Source organism: Nymphalis io, chromosome 10, assembly GCF_905147045.1.
Source record: "Nymphalis io chromosome 10, ilAglIoxx1.1, whole genome shotgun sequence".
Classification (NCBI taxonomy): Eukaryota; Metazoa; Arthropoda; class Insecta; order Lepidoptera; family Nymphalidae; genus Nymphalis; species Nymphalis io.
Window position 1 is genome coordinate 10,152,070 of NC_065897.1, and position 21,166 is coordinate 10,173,235.

The following is a 21,166-nucleotide window of genomic DNA, read 5'->3' on the forward strand; positions in this document are numbered from 1 at the left end:
TGGCTTGCGCTAAGCCCTTTTTTTTTATATTCGCCGGGAGGGCAAATGACTCTACTCCACCTGATGGTAAATGGTAGTAGAGTCCAAACGCGACGACGGCCAGTACAGACGGAAAAAACGTTCTGCACTAGCCGCCTTCGCCTTGCCGGCCCGCAAGATGCCTCTTCACGCCTCGTTTGAAGGAACCCGGGTTGTAAGAGGAGGGGAACACGTGAGCTGGTAAGGAATTCCATTTTTTGGAAGTGCGACAAAGAAAGGAGTTGCCAAATTTCTTTGTTCGCGATGGAATTGATGTCACAGTTAGGCGGTGACATCGAGAACCAGCTCGCGTAGACTTAAGAAGGAAGGGGGAAGCAGGAATTAGAGAGAATAATTCCTCAGAGCACTCGCCGTGATACAGTCGATAGAAAGCGCTCAGTGCTGCTATCTCACGACGCAATTGTAAAGGTTCAAGGGTGTTTGTGACCTTTACGTCGCCAATAATGCGTACGGCACGTCGCTGCAACCGGGCCAAGGCCTCAAGTAGGTACTTAGCGGAGCCATCCCAAAGGTGCGAGCAATATTCCACGCAAGACCGTACCTGTGTTTTGTACAGCAGGCACAGTTGATGTGGCGTGAAAAAGCGCCGCACCTTGTTCAGAACTCCGAGTTTCCGTGAAGCTGTTTTTATAACAGCCTCGATGTAATCCCTTGGATTAAGGTCGCAACGAACGTCAATCCCCAGCATGGCGATTTTGCTTTGCATCACCAGCGGAGTACCACAGAGGGAGGGAAGAGGGGAAAATGTTGACTTTTTCGCCGTGAGAGCGCATACCTGTGTTTTCTTGGCATTAAACTCAACAAGATTATCAGAGCCCCATTTGGCGATGAGCTCTAAAGTCCTATCGAGTTCAATGACAAGATCCCTCCGCCTCTCCTCAATTTCCGCTCGCCCAGCCACTGCGCGTCCGTGGTATCCACCATGCACTGTACTATCGTCTGCATAGCAATGTATGTTCCCAAGAGAGAGCATATCATTGATATGCAAAAGAAAGAGTGTGGGAGATAGCACAGATTCCTGGGGGACCCCAGCATTCACTACATAGAATTGTGAAGCGCAACCATCAACTAAAACACGAAGGCTACGCTTGTGTAGGAAGCTGGCAATCCAGGTGCATAGCTGAGCAGGCAGACCATATGCCGGCAGCTTGGAGAGAAGACTTCTGTGCCAGACCCTGTCGAAAGCCTTGGCTCGGCTCTGACGAACCAGGTCCACACGTACCACCAACATGGAGAAGGAGGGGTCCTCCAAGCAGCGCAGTCGGTGACAGCAAACATCCGTCCTGACGAACAAGCATACTCCGGCTTTCGCTTTGAAGGATTCTTCAAGCGTGTAGCCGGGATAATTAAGGTAGCTGGTATCGGCAGGACGGAGTATTTGTGTCTCCGTGAGAAACAACATTGCTGGCCGTGCTGTCTCGAGATGGTGGTGGACAGCGTTGAGGTTAGTGTGGAGTCCACGGATGTTAGAGGACTCGACCTCAAACAGCGGGGGTATAGTGGGGGTGTGCACCGCTGTACGACCCTTATTTCTATTTTGTTGCGCCATTTGGGAAAAATAAAATGGAAAAGAGACGTGAAGCGAGCGATGTCGAACGAAAATTCCAAGTCCTGTAGAAAGGCATACACGAGAGCGGATGCACAGCGCATTGTACAGATTGGTCATGACCTTGTTTCGCATCCTAGGGGCTCCCGTAGCTTCTGGCGTCTGACCAAGTCTGTGCAAAACAATTTCTGCCAACCTTCGCTGCCACCACTCAGAAATCCGGACGGATCGCTAGCTCACAGTCCGCAAGAGCAAGCTGATCTCCTGGCTAAACTCTTTGCCGACAATTCCGTCATCGATGATTGTAGTGCGCTGCCACCAACAATACCTTCATGTGGCCATACGATGCCTGACATTAAAATCAGGCAAAGTGATGTGCGTGCGGAGCTGCAATCACTCGACATACGGAAAGCTAGCGGTCCCGATGGAATACCAGCCATTGTGCTGAAGAAGTGCGCGGCGGAGCTGTCTCCTGTGTTAACGCGCCTGTTCCAACTTTCTCTCTCTTCGGGATGTGTGCCGGAGGCTTGGAGAAGAGCTAATGTGCAAGCGGTTCCCAAAAAAGGGGATCGGTCTGACCCAGCAAATTATCGGCCAATAGCTATCACCTCAGTACTTTGTAAGGTGATGGAACGGATTTTAAACAACCAACTGATCCATTACCTAGAAGATCACTGTCTAATTAATGATCGTCAGTACGGGTTTCGACCAAAACGGTCCACAGGTGATCTTCTAGCGTACGTAACGCACCTCTGGGGTGAAGCTATCGACAAGCATGGAGAATCGTTGGCTGTCAGCCTCAATATCTCCAAGGCTTTCGACAGGGTCTGGCACAGAAGTCTTCTCTCCAAGCTACCGGCATATGGTCTGCCTGCTCAACTATGCACCTGGATTGCCAGCTTCCTACACAAGCGTAGCCTTCGTGTTTTAGTAGATGGTTGCGCTTCACAATTCTATGTAGTGAATGCTGGCGTCCCCCAGGGATCTGTGCTATCTCCCACACTCTTTCTTTTGCATATCAATGATATGCTCTCCCTTGGGAACATACATTGCTATGCAGATGATAGTACAGTGCATGGTGGATACCACGGACGCGCAGTGGCTGGGCAGGCGGAAACTGAGGAGAGGCGGGAGAATCTTGTTATTGAACTCGATAGGACATTAGAGCTCATCGCCAAATGGGGTTCTGATAATCTTGTTGAGTTTAATGCCAAGAAAACACAGGTGTGCGCTCTCACAGCGAAAAAGTCACCATTTTACCCTCATCCCTCCCTCTGTGGCACACCGCTGATGATACAAAGCAAAATCGCCATGCTGGGGATGGACGTTCGCTGCGACCTTAGTCCAAGGGATTACATCGAGGCTATTATAAAAACAGCTTCACGAAAACTCGGAGTTCTGAACAAGGTGCGGCGTTTTTTCACGCCACAACAACTGTGCCTGTTATACAAAACACAGGTACGGTCTTGCGTTGAATATTGCTCGCACCTTTGGGATGGCTCCGCTAAGTACCTAATGGACGCCTTGGACCGGTTGCAGCGACGTGCAGTACGCATTATTGGCGACGTAAAGGTCACAAACACCCTTGAACCTTTACAAATGCGTCGCGAGATAGCAGCACTGAGCGCTTTCTATCGTCTGTATCACGGCGAGTGCTCTGAGGAATTATTCTCTCTAATTCCTGCTTCCCCCTTCCTTCTTAAGTCCACGCGAGCTGGTTCTCGATGTCACCGCCTAACTGTGACATCAATTCCATCGCGCACAAAGAAATTTGGCAACTCCTTTCTTTGTCGCACTACCAAAAAATGGAATTCCTTACCAGCTCACGTGTTCCCCTCCTCTTACAACCCGGGTTCCTTCAAACGAGGCGTGAAGAGGCATCTTGCGGGCCGGCAAGGCGGGGACGGCTAGTACAGAACATTCTTCCCGACTGTACTGGCCGTCGTCGCGTTTGGACTCTACTACCACTTACCATCAGGTGGAGTAGAGTCATTTGCCATCCCGGGGCATATAAAAAAAAAAAAAGATGTATTGCCTCGATAGGGATCGGCAAAGTGTGGAGGCGTGTTTCCCCAAGTGGTTGCCAAAAGGAAAAATACACTGACCCGAAGTGGCCGCCGGGACCCCACCTACCGGTCACCAACCGGCACGACGGTCCACCCCGAGATTATGCGTGGCCTGGTGGGGCAGCCTCACGAGCTGGTTAGGCACGCTCGGGCCCCTGTACTATGCCACGGGCGCCCAGCGGAACAGCCGTTTCTTCGGGTCTCCCTGTCCGGCAGGTCAATACAGTTTCCTACGGCATTGGTTCAACACCCGTCTCCACTGGACCAACACCCATCGCGGCAATACTCGCTTGGGCTCTGGCTGTACGCTGGCTGACCTCGAAACGCGGCTGCAAGCCACTTCACGAGTTTTTCACCATGCGTACGGTGGTAATAAGCCAGGCGGATGTTTAACATCCTACCACCAGAAAAACAGGTGATTGATTAAAGAGTAAGAATTGTTTTTACTGTCTAATCCAATAAACTACTTCGTTGGTCTAGTGGTTAGATTGTACGGCCGCATTTCAAAGATCCCAATTTCGAATTCCAAGATTTAAACAAATGTATTACTTATTTTTGACCGGAAATTCCCAGTCATGCAAATCAGCCCGTGTCCCGGAAAGTAAGTTGGTCTTGAGTGGTACGTTTCTCGAGTCGTGTTACGTTGTGGTCCCAATTAGACTATAAGAGTATGTTAAATGAGTACTACTATAAAAAATATAATTTTAAAGTTTAACTGTTTTGTAATGAACCCGTGATTCGTAACAACCCCAGGTGCATTTATAATAATGCCGGGCAAAATAATAATTATGATCACGTTAAAATATAATCAATAATATGGATAGTCGAGGTTATGTTCAAATGCCTAACATAATTTAATGACAAAATAAAAAAAATCCATGAGATAAATAACATTCCTGACATTGTAACTATTGATGTATGTTATTTTATAATTATGTTGTTAAAGTCTAAGATTAGAATTATAAAATTTATTATTTATCTGAATACAACTATGTAAATTTTACGTAATTATTTACTAAATGGATTTTAATTGTGTGTTATATCATATGGTTATGTTTATTATTAAAATGGCCGGTTTAATGTGTTTTAACGTAAAACATAAGCAATGCGGGCAATTAATTGTTGCTTAATTGAATGTTTTATATATAATATTCAAAGGTACTGAAAAATCAAACAGAAATCTGATTCTAATTGTTTTTTTTTCTCGCTGGTAAAATGATTTTACGCGTTATCCCACGTAAAGTGTATATGGAACTCGCACGCGCCGAGCATGCACCGAAATACCCACCCAAAAACCAGCGTCACCCACTCCGTCTCTTTGGAAGGCGAAACGGGATTACTTGCGCCATACTACCGTGACGCCTCGACGGTTGGCCCAAAATCTCCACTCGTAATCTTGAGTAATCTAATATACCTATTATACTACAACTATAACTTATTCTTACCACAAGAGAAGTAAACTCAAATAAACAACTTTGACACCGAATTGACGCGATATCAGCTGTCGAGATCTTGAATAATTTATGGTATTAACTATCTTCTTCTTCTTTGTTCAAACCCTCTTTCCAGTTCAGCTGGGGTCGGGTATCCTTGTACATCTACGCCAGAGAGCTCTATTCTGGGTTGTCTGTACTCAGATTCTCTTTCTGGGCCTCATTTTGTATGTTTGACCACCAGTTTGCGGGCGGTCGCCCTCTTCCCCGCGGTCGGTCCGGGATATTTAAGGCTTTCTTGATAGGATGATCATCGTTACGTTTCAGGATATGGCCGTACCAGCGCAGTCGACATTCCTTAAATTTTTCATACTCATTCCTTACTTTGTCCAGCCGGGTGATTCCTCCCGCCCATCTAAACATTTTCATCTCGCTTGTATGCAGTTGTTGTTCGTGTGTCTTTTTGATGGTCCAACACTCTGCCCCATAGATCATGGTTTTGCGTACTACCGTTTTGTACACTTTTCCCTTTACACGAATGGACATTCTATGGTCACAGAGAACACCCGAAAGCAATTTCCATTTTATCCAGGCGGTTTTAATGCGGTGGTCCACGTCCTTATCGATATTTGCATCAGTAGTAAGCACAGATCCAAGATATTTGAAGTTGTCTACTTTGGATAGTGCGCATTATGGTATTAACTATGAATTCGCGAAAAAATGGCGTTCCGAATGTCCGCGAAGTTATAATTCAAACTTCGAATTTACTGTAGTTATAACTAAGTTAAGTGGAACAGTGTTGTTTTATAAATAAAGGTAAATTCATCAAGAACTGTTTATAGTGCGTAATACAGCAGAATAATTAGTAAATCAGCAGTAGTGAGGGAGGAAGTCTGGAGTGTTTACATTCCCATGCCTCGGACGTATCGTTAGTCCGATGCCTGAACTCTTTCTGGTTTTGTCAGATTTGCCCAGGGAATTATGAGTTTGAGGGAATAGAGATTGAAACGGTGTTAGCGCTCACACAATTGTGCACTATGTAGTTGGCTAATCTTTCTTGAGAATGGTTGACGTGGCCGATTTGAACGAAAAATTTTGATAGCTACACATATGTATATGTTAAAAAGACGTGAAGAGGCGCTTAACTGTGATGAAATTATTGTATTGTAGTGAGTCCACACAAGTTACATGCGAAATAGTTAGAGAGCGAATAGTTTTGCTTGAAATAATAATTTGTATATGGAGTTTGATTAATTTGTTATGCATTGATTTCGTATTTTTTATAGTAATAAAATATGTTTGTTGCAGATTACATTATCTTATTGTCATTAGTATGTGATCGTGTAAGTTTTATAAGTATCGCGACTCGTAATAAACAATAACTTGTATAAATGTTATGTATCATATTTTAAATTTTAGTATTTATTTCAGTATGGTTTCTGTGTTGTTGTTTTTTGATAAAATAAATGCAAGTAAACTTGATGACTAGTTAATCAAAATGTTTATTTAAATATTAATCGAACACAAATTTTTATATTTACCATGGGATCTAAATACGTACGTAAAGTGAAATTATAAAGTATTGATTTTTTTTATGGTCATGTAAATTTCATAATACGCAAACACCATATATTCTAACTGTAAAAAAATCCTAAAGCAAGAGAAAAGAAAGTCATGGATAAATGTCTAATGTTTTTGAAGTTTTATAAAATTCAATAATATCGTTATATTTCTGGCGGCAATGATGGGTACTACATTATGTTGTAATGGTACGATCTTTCTTAATAACTTTATATCGTAGATTCATAGATGGCTAGATTGCGCTGAAAGACATTTTTATTTTGCATTTTGCTACTTTGCAGAAATTCAAAGTATTTTATATGTATAATAAAAACTTTTTACTTATATATTAAAAAAAAAGTTGCAACTAGCAAAATTCATTAATATAAAATAAATTTGTATAGTAAATCTAAACTTCCAAGAGACTACATAAATAAACAAGATACTAAAACAGTTTGGCTCTTTTTCTTGTAGATTAATATTATATTGTTATACAATGTATAATATTATAATTCTTTCTTAGATTAATGATTAAAATTTCAAATATTTGTCATTTTAAAGATAAAACTATATTTTTGGATTTTTTTCGTGGATTCTATTTGGCTTTTGATTTCCAGTGTTTCCAATGCTTTACAGCAATCATTATCGCGGGAGAAAATTAAGGTTTTACACTTCTCACCTGCCCACAAAATTATTTAAAAATATATACAAAAATGACACCAGTGTTCATTACAATATTTGATCAATTTAATTTTTATCATATTTAAGTTATACTTAAGATTGTTTTTGGTATTAAAAACAATAGCTAAAGGCACGCGGTGTTCCCATGCGGTCACCCATCCAAGTACCTACTGAACTCGCCCGACGTTGCTTACGGTGTTCGGACAAGAACCGGTGTAGTCAACGTGGTATGAACGTTAACGTTTGAATAATCCGCTTATTGGTTTATAGGGCAAGGGATATGTTTAGTCAAAAAATGTCATGAATTTATTTAAATTATGTCATTGAATAATACGAATATGATATTATAAAACCTTAGTATATTTAATCTAGTGAATTAAATTTCGCAAGCCCGGAACTATTACAGTTGTCCATGGGCATTAAAGTAATTACCAACGTAGTTACTTTCCATCCGGTGAGCCAACTGCCCGTTTCCCTCTCACATAAAAAAATATTTATTATATTTATTAATCAAAATCAAAATTAAGATTTCTTCGAAATATCGATTAAGTTTTGTGGATACGATAATTCAATTACTAAATAAGAAAGTTGAAAAATAAATTTGTATTTAATGATGTTTATTTTGACAAAGGATAATAATAATAATTATTATTTATTATTACAATGTAAAAATAATTCAAAAATGTACAAAAAATATTTTATTGTTAGTCATCACTTGGTGATCTTTTCTAGTCCTGTTTTAGAAAGGAACGCGTAGGGTTGCATGGCAACGGAATAAATACCATTTTACCTCGTATTTATGTCTTATTTCCATTTATTTTCCTCAATAAAATTTTGATATATCTTTACGAACTGCAAATAAATTAGTAAAAGAATTATTCATGTGTATACAACATAATAAAAAAATAGAACCTGTAATTGGTAATACGGGTTTTTTTGTTAAATTTTTATGGCCAGTTAATTATTTCTATTGATGTCGGTCAACATTGCAGATTAAAGGGATATGCCCTACAAACCCAATCAACATATATTTTGGAAGCAATAACAATACCAGCCAACCGGTATGCACTATGCATATAAGAATTAGCGCGTAATTATATTTTGTTTTGGAACACTCAAAGATGAAAAACATGTATATTTTGTTTTTAGTTTTAAAACATATTTATAAATAATAATTAAAGTACTTGAATTTATATTGAAATAATTAAGGTTTCGCACATTCGATAAAAAACCAGTGTCGTGTCTTACATACGGTTCATGTAAGACACGATATAGATTAGCGGTAATCAGTAAAAATCATAAAATCTGCTGTGGAGAAACTTGTTTTTACTCTATTTTTTAAAATGACTAGCAAAGGGCCTAAGGGGCAAGGGGGTAAGTGGTCACCTTCTCCGATTTATATACACTGGCACTGTTAGAAATAAAACTTCTCATAATGGGGCTTGAGATGTTTCAATAACGTTAACTGCTCACCGGTCGAACCGGAACACCGAGTAAGGTCAATGCCGTACATCGATGTTGTACCAATTACCAGTACTAAGAAAGGATTTTTGGAAATTCTACCCCTAAAGAGATGAAAGGTTGTATGGAAATCGGTCATTTTCAAAATTAGAAGCATAAAACTTCATATACAAGTTTCTGGTTAAAAATAAATATATACGTATTTAATATATTTATATATATACAAATAAATACAATTAAAATTACAATGTCTGTCTGTGATTTCAAGATAACTGCCTCTTTTAAAGTTAATATGCCTGTTTGCGAGTTATCAAATCAAAACAATTATTTTTTAAATTGTTGTCTGTCTGGCTGTGTGACTGTTTGTCCGGGCTAATCTTTGAAACGGCTAAAATTAATTGTAAATTGAGATAACTGAATTATTTAAGAAGTATTTCAAAGTTCCTTTTAATCATTATTTTGTCAAAATCGGTTGAGTTTTTTAAAAGTTATGAATACGTAGGTACGTATTTTTGTTTTAGAACATAGATGGCGGTGTGTTAAATAAGTCAATTTCTGAATCGTGGTGTCCAGATTCGTAGTAAAGTAACCTTCTGCCATCCATATTAACATTCGCGTTTTGTTCAAATTTGCGTTGTCGCTATTTTGTCGTCGTTTCATCTGATTGTTTTGATTTTTTCATCAATTTAAATATTACTATTTACATTGATAACATTAATTATTTTAATTTTATATATTATAAAAATGACTGTTTATAGTTTACTAATAAAGAATAATAATATTAAACAATTTGTGGCTTTAGGCTTTGTGTGCTTTTGGTTGTCATACTATATCTAGGTTGTCATTTTGTTCTATTAGCTAACTTCTTAGGTAATATTTTTGTTTTGAATTTAATACATTTTTACGGTTACCTATTCCTTAGTTTTAGTGTTTAATATAGTTTGCATGAAATTGCTTAGTTTAATCGTTATTTATAGTTACATTAGATAGAAAATGTTGTAAAATTTTCTATTACTTGCTGTTGCTTTACCTCCGGACACCTATATGTAGTATGTTCACGTGTAAGTCATGCTAAAGATATCACTGTTTTAGCAAATGTAAATACTACACCTATTATAGTATATAAGGAGGCATTACAATAATTCAGTATATCCATTTATCTTTAATTACTAGAATAATAATAATGACATTAAATCATAAATACGAAATATTATACGAAATGTTGTGTGTGTTGTGAATATAAGTTATTTCTTTACGTTTTATCACAACAAATATGACATAATTAACATATTTTGACCTTTTTATACCGTTTAACTGGATTTTCGATTATGGCGCGGGAGAAGCCGCGGGCCAAGCCCTAGTACGGTATAATATCATTATTGTATATTATAATTTCTTTAATTTTAACGTACACATACATTATGTCTTTTGTTATAAAAAGGTCGGGCCAATAAAAAAATATTGGGTTTTTCTGTCAGAAAAATCTCAGTAGCAGCCAGGAGTCAGATGTAAAGCATCGACACGGTTTAGGATGTAGCATGTTTGAAACCAAAAAAACCTGTTTACTGTGAGTTTGAAGACACCAACGTTGTACATATCAGGAAATACAGACTCAGGCAAAGTATTCCACAGTTTTGCAGTACAAATAATAAATGTGGGTCCATCTATGATGCTTAGGTCGCGTTTGTCTAGCCGTTCGATGGAAAAAAGGAGGCGGAATTAAATTGTGTAATTATTGGGCACCTTCTCCGAAATGTATTTGATAGTTTATTTTATGTTATAAAATAAATTACAAAATTTACTTACAACCGAATTCTTTAACTTAGGCGTTAAACAATTTCCAAGTTTCAAGTCTGCAGCGAATTTCATGAGTTCCCCGACTGTAAATAGTGGGTTTAATCGGTCATCCTGAAGTATGTAGCAAGATTTCTTCCGATACTCCTTCAGATCTTGCGACTTTTCGTTCCCCAACTCACATATGCTATCGCCAGCACGAATTTTACCTTTTACTCCTGCCACACTGGAACAAACCGAAAAATAGATTATTAGGTATACTATTCCTGTCGTTTCATGATGTTATTTATAGGCCCATTTCATATGGTTTACGAAATAAGTCAACGCTTAAATTTGCTGCTTCAATTCAATTCCATTTTTTTTTGCTTTAAACATAATTTACATGTTTAGTGACTATATTTATGACATGCAATTAATTAACTATTAAATTATATACTAAAATGATTAACTACATTTTGCTATTAAATTATGAACCAAGATATACCAATTATTCATTTAAATAACACTTATAAACTTGATTAATAAATATATTTGATATTTATTGCAGGAATTCTTTTACAGAGTAAAAACATTTTTTAACCAATTAGTCATGTAATTTTTTTCTTGAATCTTGAATTGAATAAGGCAGATATTTAATATCGGAAGGCAACCTATTATAAGTTTTAACTATCATGCGGTCACAACTATTTGAGCAGAGAGCTGTTTTACACGGTGGCATGTATAATTTGTTTGGATATCGCGTATTAAATGATACAATATTCTGGCTAATCTTAAAGTAATTGTTTTTGAATTGCTTCACAAAACATGCTGCTTCGTATATGTAGATGCATATCAACTTAATTATTTGAGATTTTTAAATAAGGTTCTGCAAGATTGCATCTTTAAATATAAGCTTAAAGTAATATAGCTTTTCCTTGCTTAATGAGTTATGTGATGTAAAATATTGAAACAACGTCTAAGCGAAACAGAAGATGAAAGATGAAAGAACGTCCCCGACTTTTAAATATAAAATAGAATCAGTAATTATACAATTGCCTTACTAATTGTATTTTAATGACGAGCCGGTTGGCGTGGTTGGTGGATGCTTGCCTTTCACGCCGAAGATTGTGGGTTCGATTACCACCCAGGACAGATATTTGCTTGCATGAACATGTCTGTTTGTCCTGAGTCTGGGTGTAATTATCTATATAAGTATGAATTTACAAAAGAAAAAATAGTATATGTAGTATATCAGTTGTCTGGTTTCCATAGTACAAGCTCTGTACCAGCTATATTTAGGATCAGATGGCCGTGTGTATAAAATGTCCCATGATATTATATTATATTATTATATTATTTATCCCATAATTGAAATTATATGTATGTATACTTATTAAAAATATCTTTACTTGTTATGTAATTGGCCGACCGACACTTGTCTTACAATTTTTCCATAAAACATCGTTAACTCAATTGTACACGTTCATGTTTGTCGTTAGAGAGTTCCATTCCATGCCTCTCTAGTCCAATTGCTAGATACCTACTCGTTTTAAGATTGTCTTAAATCTTACAATAAATCATCACAAATTTTTAATTTGTTTTGAGGTGTTAAAAATATCAATGAAATTTTAATGGGACCACCTTGCTGCTATATTGAAGCAGCTATATTGAAGCCAAAATAATTAAAACATCATTTATTAAGCAAAGAAGTTTTTCCCGAAACTCCTTATTTTTGAAGTCGTTTAGAAATGGAAGATTCTCGAATCGCGGAACCTTTATAGATCCAAAACGACATAGAATTTTATAATACGGCTATGTATTAATTACTCTATTAATATATCTAAATCTATGAGCGTATCCGCATAGATATTGCACACATAGCCATATAGCGTACTGACAAATATAACGATTATCTATCAAATATCTTATCATAAATGCTAAGATAAACCCGCAGACAATACTACATTTATCAATTAATTTGACGAATTTCGAAAAATACGTTATGTTCACTTTGTACACTTACAACGATTTGACTTATTTTACAATTTCATCAAACCTGCTGTTATAATACGAAGGTCAATGAACAAGCTAAGCGTAATATAGGATTGTGATCTTTATTTTGTTCGACGTAACAGTACATTCATGATTTCTTTTATCAAGGAAAATTTAGTATATTCGGTTTTTTTTTGTTAAATTTAAAAGTTCATAAGCTTACTGATCAATGGTTGTAATTTTACCGCTTAGATCGTTTTAAGGATATTTGGTTTGAAGTAGTGTTTAATTTATGATTAACATAATATAGAATAATGAGATTGCGGACTTCTCTCTTTTTAATATATGTAAATTATTCCTGACCTGTTTCTGAAAGATCGTTCAACGTCCTCGCTAAACTTAATCACCCAATTAATCATTAATTTATTCGTATTTTATTGCCGAAATTCTGATTCGATAATGGTAAATAAGCAAGTATATTCAACTAAACTTTGTTCCGGAACGATCCAAACTATATCAAAAACAACCGACAACGAGACAAAGGCCGAACATTCTCAAACTTATTGAAATTGATAATTTATCTGATGGTTAATAAAAAAAATACGAAGGGATAATATAATTTATAAACTGTGGATGTTTAGGAAATAAATAACGATACATGATACTTAGGTATCATTAGGTATTTATGCAACCAATTTTGTGGTTCAATTTCCAAATATTGAATTTACACAATCGACTAATAAACCTTCGAAAAGGCTGTACCTTTAAATAAAGTGAAAGGACATTAATACTTGCACGCAAAATAAAACGTTACCGTGAATATCTTTTTTATTTTCACTAGAGAATAACACGTAGCAAGTCTTTGAAAAGAATAAAGAATATATGTACCATTCTACAGTTGCTTTATAGATTACAACAACAATTGCACCTGATACAAATTTGGTTTACAACAAATAATTTGATTATGAAAGCTAATAAACAAAATATAGTATTTATCGTACCTATGTATAACAACATGTAAAACAACAGCGCTTTCATTTGATATAAGACCGCTTTTTTTATAGAATAGTAAGGCGGATGAGCATAGGGGTCACCTGATGGTAAGTGGTCACCAACGCCCATAGACATTGGCATGTAAGAAATGTTAACCATCGCTTACATCACCAATGCGCCACCAACTTAGGAACTAAGATGTTATGTCCCTTGCGCCTGTAATTACACTGCCTCACTCACCCTTCAAACCGGAACACAAAAATAACCAAGTACTGCTGTTTTGCGGTAGAATATCTGATAACTGGGTGGTACCTACCCAGACGGCATGCACAAAGCTCTACCACCAGTAAATACGATTGCTGCTTCATAGTATCATGCCCTATGTCTTTTACTCTGGTATATATGTATAGTGCAATTATGCTCATTCATCAAAAAAGAGCTAATAGGGCCATTTACAATCTTAGAGTTGAAACTCCCTTCGAGATATTTTTAACAAAGTCGGTATACTTCTAGTATATTTTAAAACAATATTATGTATATATCTATAACAATATATAAATTTTAATTGTATATTATAATATCCATTATAGCATTGATTGTTTCAATAAAAACATTGATTATTTATTTAAACACGAGAAATAAAGAAAAATTTATAACATCAAGTTTCCGTCTAGGCAAAATCAATTCATAGTTCCTTGGCGTTCGCTTTGATAATAAAATTCCTCAAATACTAAATAAATAGCATTGCCAATTAATATATTTAAATCACATGTAAAGAAAACTTTAATTAATAAAGCTTATTACTTAAAAAATGTTGGGTTAGTATTTGTTGATTTCCATGCAGGATAAGTAATAATTTGATTGTTTTTAATTTTAACTTGATTGTCGAAAAAGAGTAACTAATGAGTTTCTTGCCGGTTCTTCTCGGTAAAATCTACATTTCGAACCGGTGGTAACTTTAAATGTATTTTAATCTTGTAAAATAACGAATCAATATGCTCGCAAGAGCACAAAAAACTATGAAACTAAAATATTTGTCAAGAAGCTATAAAGCTTTGCCTGCTCATTGCCAGTGCGCACATAAACTGTGAAACTCACCTTTGGTCCCTTACTAAAACGCAAAACACAAAAATAAATACCAGTCAAACGATCGAGAAGAGCATACTGAATGACAGAAAATGAAGAATAAAAAACAGAACAAGCGAAATGCACACAAAAGTTGATGATTCTAATAAACGAAACGCGGGAGACAGGTTCGAAGGCGAGAAGATGATATAAAAGCAACAGCTGGGTAAATATGGACCAGGAGAGAACTAAAAAAAGAATGGAAAGGAATATTAAAATATAGTATAGATAATTAGAATAAACTTACGAGAATCCTGTTAGTGCGTTCAAAAGGGTTGTTTTACCGGCACCAGAAGGACCCATAATGGCCGTTAACTGTCCCGATTTGAAGTGGCCGGAGACATTCGTTAAGATGTTTTTTTTTTCTGAAACACAAATTAACGTTTTGTTTTATGAAATATCGAATAAAATCAACTTTATACTTTTATAATTATATTATTTTATAACATACTTACATAAAAATAAATACAAATATATATTTTTATGTAAGTATGTACTTACATAAAAATCAAGACTCGTCTTGTTTAAAAATGTCATGGATTATGTTTAAAATTTTGAATAAAATAATAATAAATATTTACTGCTTGCTTTTTTAATAATAATAATGTTTAATTTAATAATGTTTTCGCAAATGAGTAGGTCCTATAAGGTTTCATTCCATTCATTTTTAAAACAAACAATGACTGTTTTTGTAATCACTAAAATATTTTGGTCAAAGTCAAATCGGTTAAAAAAATTATAAATTTCAATTAGCTTAACTAACTTTTGTAAACTATATAAAACGTGAGAAGAGGTTCAAAGTACTGTAAAGAGCAGTGACTTGTGTTAATATTATTATTACATTTTTTTTTAAAAGACTTTTTGCTGTTGACCCAAGTGGCCTCGACAGCGTCACCGGGCGGGACTCTTTCTTTGTTTCTTGGAATATGATACTAAGCAACTTCTAACAAGTGCAATGAAACGAACTAGTGTTCGCTCAGTACAGTAACAGTAATAGCCTGTTAATGTCCCACTGCTGGGCTAAGGCCTCCTCTCCCTTTTTTTGAGGAGAAGGTTTGGAGCTTATTCCACCACGCTGCTCCAATACGTGTTGGTAGAATACACTTGTGGCATAATTTACACATGCAGGTTTCCTCACGATGTTTTCCTTCACCGTCAAGCACGAGATGAATTATAAACACAAATTAAGCACATGAAAATTCAGTGGTCCATGCCCGGGTTTGAACCCACGGTTAAGATTCACGCGTTCTAACCACTAGGCCATCTCGGCTTTCGCTCAGTGGTCGACCATAATTGTTGTAGAAAATTAAAAAATATATTAGCATTTTTTTCTATTCTTATTTCCAATTTTTTTTATTGCAAGAAAACTCGACAGTAACCACAAAAAAAAAACAATATCGATTGAAAAACGAGAATAAGGCACTAAACTGTTTTGCCTCTGCATATTTATATATATTTTTTCATTTTACGCAAAAAATGTTAATCCAATTGTTAATTAATTTAATTATTATTTTAGTTTATAGTTTCAGGACGGCAATAGGCTAAATAGTAAATTATATCCGCAGTACGAGCGTTAATTAGTTGGCGAATGGACCTAATGGTAATAACGCATTGATTAAAAAATAGCGCGGAATTAAATCGTTATTTTACCTGAACGAATTTACTTAGCTGTCTGTTAGCTGGGCACGTCGTAAACGACATTATACTATGTTTTCTGTGTATTACGTCGTAACATTTGACGAGTTTTAATGGGATGTGTGTTAGATAGAGCTGTTACCACACATTTATATTGTTAGTAGTCAGATTATGATATGTGTCGGTCGGAATAGAACAGCTGCTTAGGTATAGCTGTAGTTAAAAATTACATAAAATATTGTAATGAATCAGTTTTTTGCCTTATATTACGTAAAAATATATATAATAACTGACGCATTTCTTGGATATAAAAGTAACATATTTTTGTTTCATTGTAATTGTAGACATATGTGGATGATGGTGTTATGTCGCATTTGTAAACTTTTTTAATTTGTTACATCAATGAACATTTTAAGTCACTATACATATCGTAATAATGTAAGAGCCAACTCTCACATTATAATACTGTAAGAGCTATAAATGTAATGGATAAATGGCCTATGTATACCGTACCGTAACAGCCTGTTAATGTCCCACTGCTGGGCTAAAGGCTTCCTCTCCTCTTTTTGGGGAGAAGGTTTGGAGCTTATTCCACCACGCTGCTCCAATGCGGGTTGGTAGAATACACATGTGGCAGAATTTCAGTGAAATTAGACACATGTACATGCAGGTTTCCTCACGATGTTTTCCTTCACCGTAAAGCACGAGATGAATTATAATCACAAATTAAGCACATGAAATTTCAGTGGTGCTTGCCCGGGTTTGAATCCACGATTATCGGTTAAGATTCACGCGTCCTTACCACTGGGCCATCTCGGCTTCTTGTATGCCTATGTATACGAATGCCTTTGTATACGAATAAGTAATCAACTTGAAAAAATATATAAAACTGTCAATTATAAAATCACCTTTTTTTCATAATACCTTCTGCCTCTTATATCTAAATAAATATTTCATAATCCCTTGTAAATGGAATTAGTTCATTGCAATAAAATAATAGATGGTACTGAATTATACAAATTGAAACTAAATTGTAAATATTTGCATTTAGAACAATTGTTTGTTAATTGGCATAAAATAAATACAGCTGTTGTATAAATAATATTATAAAACAAAGTATTTAATAGGTAAACTACTTATAAAAAATAAGATCAAATAGAATTTCAAAACGATCTAATGCAAAATAAAATATTTCTGATTTTATTTTATGATTCATAATTCTAAATTGTTTAAAAAAACAATGATAAAAAAAAAACAAATAATTTAAACGAAGCGTGTCGTGACGTACGTGACAGGTCAAGATTACATTTTCGATAGGTATTGTGATATATATTTTTGTTCTAACATAATATAACATTATGGCTTATATAGTTTTAATTATAAAAAACTATATATTTCATTTTACTAACGTTTTAATTACTCTTAAGTTCAAGAGTAATGAAACCGTTAGTAAAATAATTTCAACTATTTCTTGTTTCTACGACAGCTTGTATTCAGTATTGTGTATTCTACTTTGTTTCGTAAATAGCGTTCAAGGTGTATAGGTCGCACTATAAAAATATTTAGGTACTTTAAAATCTTTGTGTCTAGCAACGTACTATTTGTTTTGATAATGTTAGCTATAAATATGTGCAATTAATGTCCATTGAAACTGCGTTTACTTGGTGGTAGTGCTTTGTACAAGCCCGCTTGAGTAAGTGGTTTACTGGTGGTAGGGCTTTGTGCAAGCTCGTCTGGGTAGGTACCACCCACTCATCAGATATTCTACCGCAAAACAGCAATACTTGATATTGTTGTGTTCCGGTTTGAAGAGTGAGTGAGCCAGTGTAATTACAGGCACAAGGGACATAAAATCTTAGTTCCCAAGGTTGGTGGCGCATTGGCTATAAGCGATGGTTGACATTTCTTACAACGCCAATGTCTAAGGGCGTTTGGTGACCACTTACCATCAGGTGGCCCATATGCTCGTCCACCTTCCTATTCTATAAAAAAAAAAAGTGGTTAGGTACGATCTAGTGGATCATACCTAACTACCTCACATATTCTACCGCCAAACAGTAATACGCAATATGGTTGTGTTCCGGCTTAAAGAATCGACATAACAAATGCCATCCAGTTTGTAAGGTGCCACAAAACAAAGCCATCAACGACGATGGTAGGTTTCAAACAGGCATTAAGTGCTTATAATATTATTTCAAATGAAATAAAAACAAAGTGCATAATCTCGCAACTTGTTTTATTTTCATATAAAAATCGAAAGACACTTTTTATACTTTAATTACTTATTTCATTTAGCATTAGATATTTCTTATATTTTATTGGCTATCAATAATGAATAAATCATCAATCAATTATTTATTTTTCAACTCTATAAAATTAATATTTAAACAAAATATTTAATTCAGTAACAGTACAGTAACAGCCTGTTAATGTCCCACTGCTGGGCTAAGGCCTCTTCTCCCTTTTTGAGGAGAAGGTTTAGAGCTTATTCCACCACGCCGCTCCAATGCGGTTTGGTAGAATATACATGTGACATAATTTCAATGAAATTAGACACATGCAGGTTTCCTCACGATGTTTTCCTTCACCGTCAAGCACGAGATAAATTATAATCACAAATTAAGCACATGAAAATTCAGTGGTGCTTACCGGGTTTGAACCACCGATCATCGGTTAAGATTCACGCGTTCTAATCACTAGGCCATCTCGGCTTATCGTTAAATTTATTTAATTCGTTGACGACCAATTATCATCATACAGTTTTTAGAGACCTTCAAATTGTTTATATAACGTTATATGTGTTACCGTATTCGGGGCGTACGCTTGAATAGCGCGCTGCTATGGTGACAATAAACTAAATCTCAAAACTTATATATTGTCACATACGTTGTCCACTCTGAAACTATAATCTAAAATAGAAAATAAATTATAGATTTATAATGTATTTTAGATTATACAAACTACACGTGTGTCCGTCCTAAATCTATATGTGTTTGTTCCTATGCAAAGGTTCCATATCAATAAATTTAATTTTATTGATGTGGAAGCAATGGATATTATCAATAATTTTATTGCGGACAAATCAAACAATCAAATATCATCTCTCTATAATATTAGTACCACTGTGTCTCATTACACGGTAATTAATTAACCTGTACTGAATGACGTTCCTATTTACAAATTTATCCCTAATTTAAATGCATACTAGCTACGCTTACCTGCTTCACTCGAATAGAATAAGTGCCTAAATGAAACGTTTATTATTATCGTAGTACATATTATGAATTTATTGGTTTACGCGGCCCACACCAGTAAATTCGGCTTGATTTTTTCCGACATATTTAACAATCGTCGTCATATTTCAGATAATTTACACAAAACCGTAATGAATTATACGCCAAACCTTTTTTCATGAACCACTTCGTCCATTGATAATACCGACGGATAGTCGCGAAAGGGGTTTTTTCAAAACATAGTCGTCATCTTTTTTTGTAAAAATTATAACTATAATAATCTAATAATTAAAAAAAATAACATTCATTTTAATATCAGTCGCTCGGTCATTGAAAGATAAAGCTTCAAGCAAAAACATTTCAATATAACTACAGTTATATTGAAATATTAGCTACAGTTGTTTTCCTTATATAAATAAATAAAGAGCAACTGAATGTATTAATATTAATTTAAAGAGCATGCTTAAAATTGTATAAGTTCGTAATTTTAACGTATGTCCTGATTGTATTCACCACTCACTCATCAGATATTCTACCACAAAACAGCAGTACTTGGTATTGTTGTTTTCCGGTTCAGTGTAATTACAGGCACAAGTTATATCTTAGTACCCAACGGTGGTGGTGCATTGGCGATGTAAGCGCATATGATAAGTGGGTGGTATCCACCCAGACGGGCTTGCACAAAGCCTACCACCAGGTAAAGATCACTACTACCAGGTACAAAGTCGTGGTGGGCTTTGTACCTGGTGACTAATTAGAAGGTTTAATACCTAATCGATTTCGTCATTGGTTCCGTCCTCAATGTAATGTCTTATTTTGATTACTAATTTGCCGACGACAATATTAATATGAGAGGTACAAGCTTAATATACGTTTCCGTATATTAATACAAAACGTTATAAGTTATTTGTAATTCGTCACGACAGTTTCTACACTAATTGAAACCGTGACGCACGGTCCAAACAATTAAAAATATTACGAATTTTTTTTATATCATAATAATTTTTTTTTTTATATTATATTGTAACGAGTGCTATTACATAATAAATGTATGTTATTCATATATAATCAAGTATAAATTGTAATTTAAGGTATATATAATATAATGTATACTTTATTTTAAGGCCTCAACTATTTGTCAGTAATTATGTTATAAATTTAGCTAGGCTATTAATAATATATAGATAAAAAAGGTATATTAATTATGTTACTATGCGTTCGACAACACATCTTACAATTTTTACAAACAATGTTTTAATCTGTAAACGGCCATAAGTTCCTAATATAAAATTTAAATTGGGACATTAAATATCTGATATTATCAGCTTGCGTGTTACCTAATTATTCATTTATATTTTTTCAAGGGCTTATGCCCTTGAGATAATCGAGTTTATACTCGATTATCTCATTAACATTTTTCTTAATTAAATTACATTAATTATTTATTATATGAAAAAAATTGCGAATGTTAGTTTTTTTTAATTTAATTAATCGTACTCTATTAGTGTTTATTTTGAAAGTGTCTGATCAAGTCAAAATTGGCCAAAGCCAATGCCAAGGCATTCGGCCTTAGCATCGTCTTCGGGCTTAGTTCGGCCATACTATTGTTTCGATAAAAAAATAGGATAG

At 35.3% G+C, this 21,166-nt stretch overlaps 1 protein-coding gene across 1 annotated transcript in view; it reads right to left on the reverse strand.

The window, feature by feature from the left end:
• Nucleotides 1-21,166, reverse strand: part of LOC126771186 (dnaJ homolog subfamily C member 10-like) — a 74,193-nt gene that overhangs the window by 37,032 nt on the left and 15,995 nt on the right. The window contains exons 2-3 of the mRNA XM_050490944.1: nt 14,917-15,034; nt 10,593-10,806 (exon numbers count right to left, since the gene is read on the reverse strand). Of these exons, the coding sequence (XP_050346901.1) occupies nt 10,593-10,806; nt 14,917-15,034 (332 nt within the window). The remainder of the gene's footprint in view (nt 1-10,592; nt 10,807-14,916; nt 15,035-21,166) is intronic.